The sequence below is a fragment of the Schistocerca americana genome, chromosome 5 (genome assembly GCF_021461395.2).
Source record: "Schistocerca americana isolate TAMUIC-IGC-003095 chromosome 5, iqSchAmer2.1, whole genome shotgun sequence".
Lineage (NCBI taxonomy): Eukaryota > Metazoa > Arthropoda > Insecta > Orthoptera > Acrididae > Schistocerca > Schistocerca americana.
The window spans coordinates 230,890,387-230,909,016 of record NC_060123.1 but is presented as its reverse complement, the minus strand read 5'-3'; the positions used below and the strand labels follow the sequence as shown (position 1 = coordinate 230,909,016).

The following is an 18,630-nucleotide window of genomic DNA, read 5'->3' as shown; positions in this document are numbered from 1 at the left end:
CGAAATAAGTGTCCAAGGAATAGAAAAGCAACTGGAATCACTCAATAGAGGAAAGTCCACTGGACCTGACGGGATACCAATTCGATTCTACACAGAGTTCGCGAAAGAACTTGCCCCCCTTCTAACAGCCGTGTACCGCAAGTCTCTAGAGGAACGGAGGGTTCCAAATGATTGGAAAAGAGCACAGATAGTCCCAGTCTTCAAGAAGGGTCGTCGAGCAGATGCGCAAAACTATAGACCTATATCTCTTACGTCGATCTCTTGTAGAATTTTAGAACATGTTTTTTGCTCGCGTATCATGTCATTTCTGGAAACCCAGAATCTACTATGTAGGAATCAACATGGATTCCGGAAACAGCGATCGTGTGAGACCCAACTCGCCTTATTTGTTCATGAGACCCAGAAAATATTAGATACAGGCTCCCAGGTAGATGCTATTTTTCTTGACTTCCGGAAGGCGTTCGATACAGTTCCGCACTGTCGCCTGATAAGCAAAGTAAGAGCCTACGGAATATCAGACCAGCTGTGTGGCTGGATTGAGGAGTTTTTGGCAAACAGAACACAGCATGATGTTATCAATGGAGAGACGTCTGCAGACGTTAAAGTAACCTCTGGCGTGCCACAGGGGAGTGTTATGGGACCATTGCTTTTCACACTATATATAAATGACTTAGTAGATAGTGTCGGAAGTTCCATGCGGCTTTTCGCGGATGATGCTGTAGTATACAGAGAAGTTGCTGCATTAGAAAATTGTAGCGAAATACAGGAAGATCTGCAGCGGATAGGCACTTGGTGCAGAGAGTGGCAACTGACCCTTAACATAGACAAATGTAATGTATTGCGAATACATAGAAAGAAGGATCCTTTATTGTATGATTATATGATAGCGGAACAAACACTGGTAGCAGTTACTTCTGTAAAATATCTGGGAGTATGCGTACGGAACGATTTGAAGTGGAATGATCATATAAAACTAATTGTTGGTAAGGCGGGTACCAGGTTGAGATTCATTGGGAGAGTGCTTAGAAAATGTAGTCCATCAACAAAGGAGGTGGCTTACAAAACACTCGTTCGACCTATACTTGAGTATTGCTCATCAGTGTGGGATCCGTACCAGGTCGGGTTGACGGAGGAGATAGAGAAGATCCAAAGAAGAGCGGCGCGTTTCGTCACTGGGTTATTTGGTAACCGTGATAGCGTTACGGAGATGTTTAATAAACTCAAGTGGCAGACTCTGCAAGAGAGGCGCTCTGCATCGCGGTGTAGCTTGCTCGCCAGGTTTCGAGAGGGTGCGTTTCTGGATGAGGTATCGAATATATTGCTTCCCCCTACTTATACTTCCCGAGGAGATCACGAATGCAAAATTAGAGAGATTAGAGCGCGCACGGAGGCTTTCAGACAGTCGTTCTTCCCGCGAACCATACGCGACTGGAACAGGAAAGGGAGGTAATGACAGTGGCACGTAAAGTGCCCTCCGCCACACACCGTTGGGTGGCTTGCGGAGTATCAATGTAGATGTAGATGTAGATGTAGAGCTCCGTATGCCACGGCAAACTGGCTGACACTGACGGCGGCAGTGCACAAATGCTGCGCAGCTAGCGCCATTCGACGGCCAACATCGCGGTTCCTGGTGTGTCCGCTGTGCCGTGCGTGTGATCATTGCTTGTACAGCCCTCTCGCAGTATCCGGAGCAAGTATGGTGGGTCTGACACACCGGCGTCAATGTGTTCTTTTTTCCATTTCCAGGAGTGTATTTACAGCTTTGTAACACACGGCTCGTGGTTTCCAACTGACGAGTGGCTTGTATATATTGAGTCCGATTTATTTCCAGTTTTTTATGTTACTGTTACCTGCAGTCAGAAGATGCAGTTCTTCACGTTAGTCTATCCTGTGCAAGATCCTTCATTTATGAGTGACTATCCAACTTAACGCCCATACGGAATTGCTTACTGTATTGCGAGCCTTTATCTTCCTCTACAACTTACAGTCCCTCCTTTACTCTCTTTTTCTCTCTCTCTCTCGCTCACTCTTCCCTCCAAACTATTATCTGTAATCACCATGTGACATTACTGGCCGGAAGACCCCGTCTGAGGTTGTTCGGCCGCCAGTGCCAGTCTTTCTGTTTGGCGAGAACTTTGAGGACGTGTATGCCCTACGTCTGATGAAGATGAGATAAATGATTAGAGAAACGAAAACACCGAGGCCTAAGAAAATCCCAGATCCGGCGGGGAATCTAACTAGGGACCCGCATTCCAGAAGGACGGAAGGAAAATGCAGGTCCCGTCAAGAATGAGGCCATTGAAGGCTGAGCGCAAGTCGGATTAGCTAAGGGTGAGGAAGGATATCGGCTGTGTCCTTGCAAAGAAACTACTCCGTTATTTGCCTGGTGCGATTTAGAGGGCTCACGGAAAAGCTAAATCTAGATGTTCGGACAGGAATTTGAACCGTAGTCCTCCTGAATGCGAATCCAGTGTGTTAACTAAGATTCCTATGACCTGAGCTAAATTGTTCGTCATGTTTTATTCAAAGTACAGGATATTCACACTTACATATGAGTCGAGATGCGAGAGGAGATTTCTAATTAAATGTATTGAAACATTTTCTGTCAATTTTGGCTGCTCAGCTGTAATTACAATAACCATTGCAAAAATGTTTTTCGCACATGCAGATTTCCAAGTGAGCCCGAATAAAAAAAAAAAAAAAAAGATAGGCCTTAAATTGCCGCAGAGTCAACAGGGAACCAGGACCTGGCGCTCAATTGTGTACTGTAAATGTTGTTGTTGTTGTGGTCTTTAGTCCAGAGACTGGTTTGATGCAGCGCTCCGTGTTATTCTATCCTGTGCAAGCTTCTTCAAGTAACTGCTGCAACCTACAGCCTTCTGAATCTCTTGATCTCCCTCTATGATATTTACCCTCCATGCTGCCCTCCAATGCTAAATTTGTGATCCCTTGATGCCTCAGAATATGCCCTACCAACCGATCCCTTCTTCTAGTCGTGCCACAAATTCCTCTTCTCCCCAATTCTATTCAGTACCTCCTCATTAGTTATGCGGTCTACCTATCTAATCTCCAGCATTCTTCTGTAATACCACATTTCGAAAGCTTCTATTCTCTTTTTGTCTAAACTAGTTATCGTCCATGTTTCACTCCATACATGGCTATTCTCCTTACAAATACTTTCAGAAACGACTTCGTGACACTTAAATCTATACTCGATGTTAACAAATTTCTCTTCTTCAGAAACGCTTTCCTTGCCATTGCCAGTCTACATTTTATATCCTCTCTACTTCGACCATCATCAGTTATTTTGCTACCCAAATAGTAAAACTCATCTACTACTTTAAGTGTCTCATTTCCTAATCTAACTCCTTCAGCTTCACCTGATTTAATTCGACTACATACCATTATCCTTGTTCTGTTTTTGTTGATGTTCAACTTATATCCTCCTTTCAAGACACTGTCCATTGCGTTCAATTGCTCTTCCAGGTCCTTTGCTGTCTCCGACAGAATTACAATGTCATCGGCAAACCTCAAAGTTTTTATTTCTTCTGCATGGATTTTAATTCTGCTCCAAATTTTTCTTTTGTTTCCTTTACTGCTTGCTCTATATACCTTATCGTAAATACATGTTAATAAAAGTAGTCATAAAGATGAAATCACTTGTATGCAATTGCGTTTCTTCCCGCAGTTGGAAACTACACTGAAACAATTGGTCTCAAAATTTTTCAGTTCCTGAGCCATTTTCACAATTGGCAGAGTAGAGATGAATATTTGTTGTCATACATTTATACGCCCTTATCATAAACATATGTGCACAAACTGAATAATACTTAACACCATTTCTTATATTGGTACTGCAGGGTATTTTTTATAGCGGATTGGTCATCATGAGGAAACCTGCACATTCAACGTAATAAAATATTGACAAATCAAAAAGGGATGGGACAGGGGCGGGGGAGTGGCTACTCAGACCGCCCTGCTGGGCAGGTGCTACTTTAATCTGATGAAGAAAATTGTTTCACTGTAATACTGTAACATGAAACTATAATCCTTGCCCCCCCCCCCCCCCCCACCTCCTGCATTTCTTGAAGTACCTATTTACGATTAAAAATAAACACCACCACTTCTACATTTGCCTATATACTGACGAAAACTGATAAATAGGCACAGGTTGTTACTGCCTAACACCCACATTTGGAGACATTGTTTCCGACTTCTTAACTCATTACATCTAATATTTACAAACTACCATGCAAATTCCGAGCTTACATTTCTATAGCTTTGTTATATCACATTTCATTTTTCTGTCAATAAAAAGTGCACATTAATTACTAATTGATTACTATTTGGTACACATTAATTACTATTCGGTACACTTCATACACGCAGTATCAAATATTTTATAAGAAATACCGTAAAAAGTTGCGTGAATAGGTTAACCACCCACAAGGTAAACATTGCTCAATTCTCAGATTCGGGGAAACATCGCGGACGATTCAGCCTACTATATGTGATAGCCACTGCGCCACCTCGCTTGGTGCCACGATATAGAGGCATCGAATTTAGCCTCTAGACCACGAGCTGCTGACAATTCGTTGATCCCTCAAGATGTGTCCTATCAACTGATCCCTTCTTTTAATCACTTCTCAATTCTGTGCAAGGCAACATCCCAAACAATTATCTTCAGAAAAAAGTCTTTATACTTGCATTTATATTCTATGTTAACAAATTTCTCTATTTCAGAAGTGCTTTTCTTCCCGTTTCTGATGTGCATTTTAGATTTTCTCTGCTTCATACGTCATCAGTTATTTTGCTACCCGAAGAACAAAATTCATGTACTTCTCTAATTCCTTCATCATCGCCTGATTTAGTTTGACTACCCTCCATTAGCCTTTTTTGACATTTACTGACGTTCATTTCATAATTCAAGAGGCTACCCATCCCCTTCAACTGATCTTGAAATTCCTTTGCCGTCTCTAACAGAACTACAATGTCTTCAACAAACTAAAAGGTTTTTATTTCTTCTCCCTGAACTTTAATTCACTTTCTAGGTTACTTTAGATTTCCCTCACGACTTGCTTTTGTACATATTGAATAAGTCTGGACATAGGTTAGAGCCCTATCTCACTTCCTTCTCAAATTCTGCTTTTCTGTCATTCCCTTCGACTCATATCTACAGTCCGGTTTCCGTGCAAGCTGTGTATAACCGTTCGCTCCCTGCGTATTTTCCCTGCTACCTTCAGAATTTCTCAGAACATGATACATTTATATGGGATCTGTCGTTGTATTGCATTGTGACTTTTTAGGATTCCGTACCTCCATCGGTAAGAACGAAACCATTATAGAATCACTCTGTTATCTGTCTGTCTGTCCGACCCCTTGGTCGTGTAAAAGATCGAAGCGTCAAAGTTAGTGCAATCGAAACTGACTGTCATTTATTTGACAGGCAGCGAGGAAAAAATCCGAAAATGGTTAATTTGTCATTATGTCACACGAAAAAAATTTTTGTCGTCTCATCTGTCTGTCTGTCCATCTGTTAAGTTCCTTGGCGGTGTAAGAAATTTAAACTTCTACGTCAATGCAATCAGAAACTACGGCCATTTGGGTAATATTTTTGATATCTTGACAGTAACGATACCAATAACAGGCGAAAATGGCCGAAATTCTCGATACCGGGATGGATGAACTATCTACAAGACATATTTATTAAGTTTATACGGAATCCTCGGTGCGCTAATCCCACTCGTACTTATTCGGATTTTTTTAGGCGGGATGTGGGAATAAGGACCATATTTTTGGAAAAGCTGTGCTAGTTTTGCATAGTACTTTTTCACAATAAGCAGATCTCTACGTGCATACTGATTTATTAATTTTCACTTTAACTTGCACTTCTTTTAAACTTGCTCTCCACATTATACAGGAGGCATTTTCTAAATTGTCTGTGAATTCATTGCCAAAGGCTTTCGTCACATGACTGTATCCTATTCAGCAGTGCTGCGTCCTGTTGTAGGGCTCAAATATTTAATTTTCGACTTTCGAGAATTAACTGTTGCTACCATGGCCTTGGATGCATTTGAACAAGTACTGACTCGCTGTCAGATTTTTCTTACGCCGTTGTTTCTGGTGGTTATTATGTTTTCGTCGTCAGTGTATGAGCGCACTATTAGTTTCTCTCCGCAAAATGGTATTCCCCTGACTTCTTTATGGACTTCCGATAGCCGTAGTTCGACAACGCATTTCATTAACTCAGGACAATTTTAGAGAAAATAATTTTAGCTATTGGGCCACGTCATTGTAAACTACTAACATAACTAGATTTTCACTCTGAAGAGGACCGCAGCAAGTTGTTCGAAACATCAGCAATTTAGTTATTTATTAGTTTACTACGATGCGGACCAGTAGCAAATACTACTTTATCCAAAATGACGCCGGCTGTGGAAGCCCACGAACGTGTATTTGGGCAATTTTGTCTGAGGAATCAAGTTATCTGGATTGTTCTGCTCAGTTTTCCTTTGATTAGGCTTCATGATGTAGTCTCATAAATCAAACCAAAGAAATCGCGACGTATTTCTGTCTTCAACAATACTATGTAGAAACTCAGATGGCAACACAGTCAAACACTTTTTGCGGGTGGACGTGTAAAATAAGGAACTATATTTGCACTTCCGCTGCGTCACTGACTACGATCGCGTCTCGAATGTCCAGGTAATGTTGCGATAAATGTCTGTTAGTTTCCCCTAAACTTGTGGACACTATGTATGAGTTTTCTCGTTACAAATCGAATTTCCATGTATAAAGAAGCATCAAACGCATGCTTACTTTGCGAATGAGTTAACGGGTTTAATATTTGGTGTAAATCATGTAAAATCCTTATGGCTGAAGAGGTAAAACCCTAATTATTTGCCTTTTATTAGTTTAGGATTATCCACTAGATGAGTATAATCAAGGTAATTTGCGCTATTTTATAAGAAAAGTTTGTTTTTCACGCATCTGAGTGCATATGGCGTCATATTTTTTGAACTACGTGTTACATAATGATAGAATTTTGCAGATATATTTGGTGGTATGTGTGGATACTATTGGCAAAACGTGTTGCGAAATCAGCTAGTAGTGAAGACATAAGAAAACATCGTTCCTGATGCTGAATTTTCAGTCAATAAACAGTGAAAACGTAGTAAGCGATAAATTTTTTTCTTTTTAGTATTTTGCTGATTGTGTCGGCGAGAAAAATGTTGGAAAATGTTCCAAATTAAAGTGTAAAGTTTGTTGGAAGTCGTCTGGTGTTCTCATTTTCAAATACTGTCCGAATATAGTCAGGGTAATTAGCAATTTGCTCGCTTGAGATATATGCACAGATTATAACTTTAAAACTTGCCTTATTGTGTTAATCCTTTAACGTAAGATTGTACCTGTTAATGGATAGATTATGACGCCATTTTAGGTTTTTAAAATGTGTCAATAATTGTGTAAAACTCAAATTTTTGTTGCCCCTAGAAGCCGTTAGATAGGCAACACTTTGCTGGGCCCGTGCACCATTTTAGCCGTTTAGCAGGATACAGCTCGACAGCTAAGCAGGCTAATTTTTCGATGCTCGTTTTTCCAGGGTATTTGGAAACATTATTAGTATCCCGCACTTTCATTATAGTGGATACATTTTCATGCAGGGAGATTTTAGTGTATCTTCCCGTATTTTTGATTTTACCTTTCTAATTTCCTGGAAGTCTTTAACAATAAACTCAATTATAATTCGAGCAAGAAAGAAATGAAGCATACAACAACTGTTAGACCTGAAAAAAAATTCCACACTTTGCTCTTCATAGCAGAGGACTTGGATATAGGCTGTTCAAGACTTATAACAGTGAAGCAAGTATATTTTACGAATTAACGTCCATTGAATATCAATATTTCGGTTTTTCTGTTTCATTTCCGATAAGTACTGGAAATAAAATCTAACTCAGAAATACAGAAGATAAACCGACTTTTATTCTCCCTAAGTGCCATACGAAACCGCTATGGATTCGCTAATAAAATGAACAAAATGTTTCATTTCTTGCATCTGTATTGCTACACTACTCAAACGACATATCCCACAAACATCTGCATTCTTCATATTTCGTCAGAAACACTGGCTTTAAGGTTTCGCCCGCCTCGCGCCCTGTCATGTATATTAGAACAGCATTTAATCCCGCACGCAATGACAAAAGACGAACTTTTCTCGGAGGCTGACACGACAGTGCTACACAAGGTAGAGTTTGTTGGATGGAGCGGTGTGAGGGTCGGCTGTTGGGCGGTCCTATCCGTCCGACATCCCCATAAGGAATGTTCGTCGATCGGCCGGTCAAAACTTCAACACACGTCCAATTTTTAGGTCGGTTGGTGCGAGAGTATGGCCCTTAATCTTCGCCTGTAAGCCACACGGGCATGCGCGGAGGCGCTAGCGTGATTAGCGTATGTCCGAACCACCGATCGGAGGAAGGGCTCGGCTAGACGCCAGGAAGTAAACACCAATACGAAGTGGAAACGCGGCGAGCCGGCACCAGCTGTTGTGGCGTGGCTGCGATCGCGAATTTTGGGCGGTTGGCCGCCCTGGATCGTAGATAGAATCACCTGCATGCTTACTATAAGACTTTTTATATTTTTAAAACATAGGGAATCGGAGATATCGATATTAATAAAAGAATCATTATAGACTTCGACATATCGGTAAAGGTATCGATGCATCGTCGGAAGTATATCGAAGTGCAGGCCTATAAAAATATCGGACGCACATTGTAAGTATAATGCCGGTTTCAGGTCTTTATATTTGAGTACTGATTTATTATTAGATATTCTGTACATCAACATGGTAGCAGCCTGCTTATCACCCTTAGAGCAAGAATTGAAAGGTAAGCGATACACCTTCACACTTGGTGATAACCACTTTCTAACAATGGCAACGATTTGCAACTGGCACAGCAAAAGATGTCGGGTCCGTCCTTCAGTTTCGACACATATCAGAATTCTCCGAAAGATTTCAAGTCGATTTCCCTTTTTTTCGTATCTCCAAACGCCAGCGACCTAGCGGTTGTAGTGTCAGAACTGCGTGGTAGAGTTGAGCGTTACGGTTTCTGTTGGTACCGCCGAGCGCGGATTACGTCAGATTTCCTGACGCGTCTGAGCCCACCGCAGAGACCAGTCTTGTCATTTAGATTTTTGTTCATCATTTTTAGCAACTGTTTTTGAAGAATGCCGATGTAAAGAAATAAACAAACTGCATTAAAAGTTTTTTAACGCAACTGATGTGCTACTTCTTCACCTCGGAAATCTTGTTATTTCGTTCAAACCGCCACCCCTCCGTGCAATCGAACTGCCTCTTTGTGCCACCTATACTTGCTTCTCACGGTCAAAGGGGAAGCTTGGACGTGATGAACGTTCAAAAACTAGTAAGACTCCTTCATACAGTGAAAGTAAAATTATGTTCTACTACAATACCACTAGAAAGGTTCAAACATTAAACGAAAATTGCGAAAAAAATTTGATATGAAATAAAAATATCGGCATTTGATATTGCCATTTAGATATCGATATATTGGGTAAAATGCAGCCGATATAAGCGGATATGTTTTAAAAAGCTATCGATATTTTATCAACAGCCCTAGGTTATTGGGACTTACCGTGTGGCTCTAGTCGGTGAACGCTTTGCTCTGAGTTTCATTCACCTTGATGTCAAATGCCTTTACCAGGAATATGAACGTATTAATCCACATGGTTATTTGTCAAGGCTAAATATTATGTAGTGAACAATCTTGTTGCCTGTGTCATGGCGCTGTAGTTTTTATGTGCTTGCCGGGTTGTGACTCAAGTTTGGATTCACTGTAAAATCCGCAACAGAGGTCGTTCTGTTGTATCATAGGAGACAGCACAATATACTTGGTGGTTGGTTCCGGTACAATCCGTGTTCAGGGGGAAATTGTTTGTTCGGGTGAAGGCAACAGGAGGTATACGCATAGTAATCTTTGAGTATTTGGTACTTCGTATTTAATCTTTGAACGTCAAACCAGCTAAAACTGTTGAGCAACCTTTTTAGTGTTTCTATTCAGGTTTCGTTGCGCTTCGTAACAATTAGTAAAACATATTCTCTTGTACGACTGAGACCAAAGCGCCTTCGGTCTTGATAACCGTAGTCTCAGGTATTATGCAACTTCTCGTATTGAGCAAACTGCTTATAACTCTTTGTTGGTTAGAGAATTTATGTTACTTAAGTTGTAAAGCTGCTGCGCAGTCGGAATCACACAGTGGAGTCACTATAGCGCCTCGTGCAGAGGCGTGACCTCCTGTGTCATTCCGTAGTTTATTTCACAAACGACGGTTGCCGCTCAGGGGCTGTTCTACGCCCGTTTTCTTTTATTTTCATTCAGGTTAATCAAGTAAATATAAATTCCACACCGTAACTAGCTGTGGCCGTTCTGAATTAAAAGGGAAAACTAACCTCAAGCACGAATCTGCCCATAAGTTAGCCGTTTTTGACTATTTCTAATACATTTCTTATGATCAGTGATATTGAAACATGAGGCCTCCTGGATGCATTTTGGAATTTTCTTAAAGATGTCAAGGATTAAATTATTTCTGGCTGTTTATGCTCGGCTAAGTTCAGCATCCAAATGTTTTTTAAGTGCACATTGTATTGCTGCTGTGCCATGATTTAAGATTTTAAGGTAGTTTTCGTCAAAGAAGAAAGAAGGGAATATTATTGCGGCTCTGTGTATATTTAAAGTGTAGTCCTTATTTTTAGTCTGTTGTAGTTATTGCAAAAACCTTTCTATCTCTATCTGTGGAGGCCTGTGTGTGATCCTGTTACGGTGACTGGACCGCCGGATATTCTGTCGCCGAAGTTCAAGTTTTATTTTCTTTAAACGGTTCACAATCAAGGTTTAAGTAATTTCATCATCAGCGATGTGTAAACTAATTATTTAAAATAAATATTTGTTGAACTTTGTTATTCAACTGCAAATGATGTTTGAAATGTAATCTCAGATTACTTGTTGTGGCCTGCGCTCCCACCCAACAGCTGATTATTCTGACGTGAAGGTGGCATACTACATTTCATTTACCGTATTTTGCGGACTATGAGTCGCACTTTTTTCTTCGAAAAATTGATTCGAAAATTCAGGTGCTTCTTATACTCGAAACTACTATAAAATGTGCAGTGTTTGATTTAAAATTCTCACCAGTCTTAAAAATGACCATATATTCGATGCCGCAGGAAACCTATCTCTATCTGGAAGCACTGGATTCAACTGGCAGCAGCAATGCACCGACGCGACGAACATGAATTGCAGTGATTAACAAGGCTGCTATCACCGTCTCCCTGCCGCCCCACCATCACAAACCCATAACACTGTATAGCCTATGATGCGTCATTGCAGTCTGCAGTGCAAGGGAACTTGAACTGATAGTGATTTGTGTTATCGGTAACAGCACAATATTTGTGTTAGTAGCTAGTTTCGTAATGGATAAAAATGAAAGATATTCGTATGATGCAGTCTACAAATTGAAAGTAATAGCACAAGCAGAAGAACATGAAAACAGAGCAGCTGGCCGGCATTTCAGCCCTCCATCAACATAATTTCCAAAGCTAGAAGATAACGTATTGAAGTGGATGCAAGAACCCTCAAAATGACACTGGAATTAATACAAAAATGATTCAAATACGCGCTCGTAAGCTAGCGCTACAGTGGAGCTTAACATAGGCCTACTTTAAGGATGGAATTAGTTGGTGCTGCAGGTTTATTAAGCGTCATGGACTTAGCTTGCGGACCAAAACCAAAATATCTCGAAAAATGCCACAAGAGTATGAAGAGAAAATATTATCTCTCCATCACTTTATTAGGCAACATCGAAAGAAGCAGTGTGTCACTAAGCCAAATAGCGAATGTCGACGAAACTCCTCTTGACATCTTATGTGCCGAGTAACAGAACTTGCCATGAAAGGTGACAAATCTGTGACTAGAAAAACAAGTGGACATGAGAAAATGCACTACATTGATGTCCTTGCACGACGTGCTGCCGCTGCTACGCTTAATCCAATTATCACTTTCAAATTCAAAACAATGACAAACCTTCTGAAATACCACCGGGTGTTGTAGTTCACGTACATGACAGGAGTTGGATGGACGAGGTTGGTATGAAATTATGGATTAGCAGGGTGTGGGAGAGAACGAAAAAGGTGCTTTATTGAAGAAGTTCTCTTCTTGTTCTAGATGAGTTTAGTAGCCATTTGAAAAATTCTGTTCAAGAGAAACTGAGACAGGGAAATACAGAGATTGCTGTGATTGCTGGTGGACTTACTTCACAATGGCAACCTCTTGATGTATCGATAAATAAACTATTTAAAATGTATATGAGAGAGGACTGGAACAAATGGATGGTTGAAACCCAACATGAATTCACGCCAGAGAAAGCTTTAATACGACCTACAGTCAAACATGTGTGTCGATGGATAAAACAGACGTGGTCTATAGTGAGAGAAGATATTATTGTTAAATCTTCCACGAAGTGCGGCATACGTAGCGCTCTCGATGGCAGTGAAGACCATCTTATTTATGAAGAGGACAACGATGACGACGACGACGAAGAAGAAGAAAGTCCAAGCAACGATTTTCAGGGATTTTAAAGATCGGTTCGGTTTTACAAAGTTGGCACCCTTTTTCAGTCTGGCTTTGCAGTCTAATAATAAAACTGCCTCAAAATTAAGGAGCGTCTTATAGTCGATAGCGTCTCACAGCTCGCAAAATAGGGTGTATTTTCTCTATCGTCATTTGGATGGTTTGTTTCTGTAAGTAGTTTTCACTGCTAGCATGTCGGGCCTGGTGATCTAACGGTGGCGCGTGTGCCTGGAGACAGAACCCTGGTCGGACCACGAAAATTTTCTGTCTCTAATCTAGCCTTCATCTGTCACCGATGTAACGATACCACGTTAAAGTGTAGTTCTCCTTTCGCCCGTTAGTTAAAGGAGATAGGTCAGGGACAGGCAATTCACCGAAATTCCAACTGAAAGACTTGAACGTGGCTATTGAACCGCAATAACTACTACTGTATCTTGCGATGAAGTTAGTGTGCTCCGTGGTGCCAATCACAGTGTTGATTTCATGGTCTTTGTGTTGTCCGGACCACAACGCCCACAAAAAGTAGATGGAAATTATGTTTCAAACACAAAAAAAATAATAAAAATAAAATAAAATGAAAAAAAAGGTTCAAATGGCTCTGAGCACTATGGGACTTAACTTCTGAGGTCATCAGTCCCCTAGAACTTAGAACTAATTAAACCTAACTAACCTAAGGACATCACACACACATCCATGCCCGAGGCAGGATTCGAACCTGCGACCGTAGCGGTCGCGCGGTTCCAGACTGTAGCGCCTAGAACCGCTCGGCCACACCAGCCGGCTACAAACACCACCATGCCTTCCTCCTTTCTTATGAATTTCCCATTATTTTCTAGTATTGCTTTCGGAGAAAAGTCGCGAGCTGGGATGGTTAGCGCGAAATTTCCATAGTCTCCTTCTTCATGCTTAGCCGAGAGTGATAATTACGGCCGAGCTAATTTAATGGCAGTACGGTGATTTTCTTATGGAAACATTCCACCTTAAAACGTCCAAACGAGTTGCACGGCGCATCAGTTTTCGGCTGCGCGCTACACATTACGAGAGCACTGTATCCTTCCAACGTTATGGAGGAGGGAGTGCGTGTATTCTGTGAGCCCTTGTATACTTTGTTTATATTACAAATACGTCAGTCTCAGGACTATTAATAACAGAATGTTATTTAAGGCGGGAATAATTGTAAACAATTCTGTAAGAAGTACATACTTTTCAAATTCGTCATCTGCAGCGAAAAGCATCCCCAGTCGCTATTCGTTGTTAGCATTTCGCACAGTATTTGAATATTCAAAAGACTGCTGGAATTTTGCATTTTGTTTCAGAATCATCTATGCAAATGTCTAATGATACAGCAGCTCGGCTACAAGCATTAAGTTATAAATCCAGACAAAATCAGAATTCGACGCATTAATTTGTGAGGATTGTGAGTGTGAAGTTACATGAGAAGTCGACACACACCAAACTATTTTCGACATAAGCGGTTGTTCTGAACCGTCAGGAAGCTATTGGTAGTTTCAAGCGAATTGCTGGAATTGATTTCATTGCCAAAATGAAGGAGTTACCCTTCTAGTATGTCGTCGACCTGAGCAAGAAGTAAAAGAATACAGTCTAAGCACATGAAGCAGTATTCTAACGTCCAGAAGTAAGAATAAAGGAGTTCGAAAGAAAAGGTGGGGAAAGCAGTTTGGAAGTAGGATGCTCCTTGGAATATCAGACTAAACAGTAGTGTAAAATCTGTAAAGAAACTTAATAGACGAAGTATCAAATTAAGATACAGAATACGTAAGAAAGCTCAAGGAACAACTCAGTGGGAAACAATGTTTGTGAACGGAAAAAAACTGATAGAATGTATAGGGTGTTTTAAAATGAATATACGTGTTTTAAGGCTTTGTAGCACTTATTACATTTAACTTACGATCACTAATAATACATCAAATGAAAGAGCAACTGAAACGGTTTTTCGAACAAGGTTCAATGTGAGTAGCATTCGTCACACATCGAGTGGATAGGCTATTTCTTCCCAAATCCTGTTCAATGTGTCCGGAGTAATTGTTGCAATAATGCTGTTTCTAAAGTCGAGTAACTCAGCTGGTAGCGGAGGCACATATACATGATCCTTTATCAACCCACGAAGGTAAGACTCGTATAGCGTCAGATCTTGTGCGAACGTGGAGGCCATACAAAACAAACTCTCTCATCCGGCCCCTTGCGGCCAATCAAGCGGTCGGGTACAACATCGTTTAACCAATCGCGTACTGAGTTATATCAGTGAGGCGCCGCACCATCTTGCTGTCAAATAAAGTTCTGTGGTTCAGCTTCTTCCAGATGAGGAAGGAGCCATTGTTCTAGCGCATCAAGATAAGAAACATTAGTTACAGTCGCTTCACTGAAAAATAAAGGTCCATATACATTCCGCCGGTATTTGGCACAAAAAAATTCAGGATAGTGGAGTCCCGATACATCTGTACCATCTCTTGGGGATTTTCTGACCGTCAGATGTGCACTTTAGGTGTGTTAACATTTCCACTTAGGTGAAATCATTTCATCATTGAAGACGACCGTTTAGAAAATCATCGTCACGCAGCAACATTTCGTTTGCAAAGTTGTCATGTAAACCTAATCTGTAGGCCTTAGAGCTTGTAACAACTGCAAACGATAAGGACGTGGTTGCACGCGTGTCCTTAACTGTCTCCACACAGACGTCACTGGAATTGCTTATTCACTACTAGCCTTCCGAACTGATTTCTTGGGGCTACGCGTGAAAGACACTCATTCGTTCAACACGTTCTTTAGTCATTCTTGGTCGTTCCATACTCTTTTCTTTCAGAGCAGGTATCCAAACCGAACCGTTTGAGTTGCCCCTTCATTTGATATATTATTTATAACTGTAAATTATATGTAATAAATGCTACAAAGCTTTAAAACAGGCATTTTCATTTGGTAACATCATGTATAGTAAGGCTTCGAAGTCAAACTATCCGCTCAGTAACGGGAGAATTACACAAAAAATAACGTAGTAGCAGACATCAGATTATGAGTCTGGTGTTGCAGGGGTACAGGGTGACGAAAAGTTAAGGAAAGAACACGACGCATCAAAGCAGTTTAACGTCACGTGAAAGGATTATAGGATAAAAAGGTAATTGGGAAAGGACAGGAAAGTGGGAACGAGACGGTGGAACGACTGCTAATAACTAAATAATCAGTGGCAATAAAGTAAAGCTTAATGGGACTAGAAAAATAATGATTTCACATGACATGTGTCGGCATCTTCGGATACAACTAACTACATAAAGACAGGATATTGTTTAATGTTTTTACCAAAAATCATGAAAAGCTCTTGTTCGATATACTTAAAATTTTTACACTGTGCGCTAATAGGACTTAGCCTACGTTTTTTAAATAACAATGTACAAGTTTTCTGTTAAAGCTAACAGCGAAAAATAAAATGCTGTGTTGCACTGTGAATATGTGCGGTTTAGTTCCTATCTCACAGTCAGTTTTGAATATGGTAGCAGAGCTTTTAAACCACAGGACAAACTGATTGTCCCATATACTGTATATTTGTTCTGCTGACATACAAGTTTTAAAAAAAGTGGATACACAGCAATGCGTTGTTTTGTTTTCTTTCTCGTTGTCTGTTTTAATTGAAAACAGAAAAGTTGTCTTTATGGATTATCAGTTTACACTTTGAATACTACTACGGAATCTGAATCGTATGAAACTTTGTAATGTTATCCTTTTCGCAGACTAAAACTACGCGAAGTACTTTCATTGGAGCTACTATCCTCACAGATCCAGCCGCTGAAGTCTCTTTCATATCCCGTATACCAACGATCACAGCCAATTTACTCACTCATTTTAAGAGACTTCGATTGTCAATCAAGGTTTTTGTTTGCAAAAACAGTAAACAAGGCTCAAGGTCAGAGAGACTGGGGAAGAGGAGGTGAACAGAGAGGGGGGCGGGAGGAGATATGGGCATGGTGGGCATGGAGAGGGGTAAGGAGGACATGGATAGCGGGTGCGCGCGCGAGAGAGAGAGAGAGAGAGAGAGAGAGGAGGTGGTAGGCGGCGGAGCGATCCAATACATATTTAGCAGTTTTCAACATAGCTGTTACTCAGCAACCGTACACTAGTTTCAACGTAGGATTATACAGCCAACCGGTTGCAAAAAGTGAAATCTGACTTGAGCATAGCTGCTCTAAATTCTGACAATTGCTTTTTAGCAACGTAATTTTACGATTTATCAAAATTTTATTCTGATGTAGACACCCTTAATATGTGTCGATACCTAGGTCAATGTACGTAACAGTTATTTGCAACCAATGGGCTGTATAATCCTGTGTTGAAACATTTATAGCAGTTGCGAAGCTCTGCCGTGTTCGCTAGTTATGAATAAAAGTAACATAAGAATGAGAAGTTTTATATATACATTATTAGCTAGAAAAAGTAAAACTTTACCAAGATGGCAAAGACCAAAACATGAAAATTGGCAACGTGGGATAATATGATTAAAAAATTCGTAACAATGGAATTATTTATAGATATTATGGTCGTGGTCAGAATTTTATTTGCTTTTAGTACCTTTATTAATAACTGGTTAATATAAATTATGTTGCTACATCGGTTCGCTGTGATCGTAAAAATTCAGAGTAGTTTATCACTCCAGCAAAGCTCTGAAGTTCAGTCATAAATGGAATAAGTCAAGACTGAATAAAAACCTTTCTTTACTCGTGTTACAGCACTGTTTCTTCTGTATCTTTTGCAGAAATGTCGATGTTAATATCTCGTTGCAGAGCTCATTTTGCTCCACCACTGTGCTACGTCCCACAGATAAGAATCCTAAACTCTTAGCGACAAAATTCGCCTCAGTGGTTGCTTGGTAGACTCTGGGGAAGGACAATATAGACGCTGTCACTCTTAGCAGGTGATAACTACTCCGGGTGGTGATGGCGTAAATTTTCTTATCACCAGTCTTTGCGCCAATGTGTATTTCTGAAGTGCTTGTGTTGCAATACAAGCAACTGCATGCCACATTGGCATTGTCATCGCTACCTTACAAAGCAATGCACAATCGTCTTAAATGTATCCAGGGTGAAGTTTACCACTGTTAATTATTCATGGATGTTTTTCGGTACAGTTATGATCAGTCAAACGTTTTAATTGTGACGGTTTTTAATCGTGACGCAATACATGTTATTTCAACTTAAATAAGTAAGATAAAATAAGTAAAAATGGCCCACTCAAATACGAAACGTTTGTCAAGAAAGCAACAGAAGGAGATTACAGTCTTAATCTAGGCGCTGGACAGGGATTTGGACCCAATAAAGAGCAAATAACAACTTTCTTTCACTGTTAAGAGAAGTATTGATTAAATAAAACCGGTAAAAATGCTACTTGTTCTTAATGAACAGCATTGTTAAGAGTGACTGGTCCATGTTTTTACTTTTTTCTTAAGAACTACCACTACTGTAACACATTCACGCACTCACCGTGTCGATTTTGGGGAAGATAGCTAGCATATAAAAACAGCTGCAGCGAAATAAGCTACACACTTCAAGATTTGTTTTAGAGGCTGCAGGAGTAAGAAGTTACAGGGGGAAAAGTATGGGCAGGAAAGTTGCGCTGGCGGTTGCCTGGCTCACCATTTGGTGCAGGGTTCGCCGCAGCTGTGGTACTGGTCCGATGTCCTCTGGCCGCTGCTCTTACCGGCTGACCCACGCGCAAACTCCGGCGACCCCCGCTGCACACGACACTGTGTGTTGCTTCCAGCCTCGTTGGGGGAGGGGTACGCGCATGCGCCAGCCGCGCGACGACCAATCCGGCACCAGGTTCCGCGCGGTTGTAGGCGGGGCCACGGCTGGTCCCGCCCCCTCTATTTCCTGTTGCATACAACTGCTTCCGCCGATACCGAGTGTAGTGTCGAGCAGCGCACGAATTTGCGATCAATAGCGCTGCAGCACCCAACCCCCGAAAAATTGCAACCGAGCTGTAA

At 40.9% G+C, this 18,630-nt stretch overlaps 1 protein-coding gene across 1 annotated transcript in view; it reads right to left on the bottom strand.

The window, feature by feature from the left end:
• The window catches only part of LOC124616283, a 137,982-nt gene extending 119,649 nt beyond the window's left edge, over positions 1-18,333 (bottom strand). Inside the window, exon 1 of the mRNA XM_047144586.1 lies at positions 18,281-18,333. Coding sequence (XP_047000542.1) covers positions 18,281-18,283 — 3 coding nt within the window. The 5' untranslated portion in view covers positions 18,284-18,333. The remainder of the gene's footprint in view (positions 1-18,280) is intronic.
• Between the last annotated feature and the right edge of the window lie 297 nt (positions 18,334-18,630).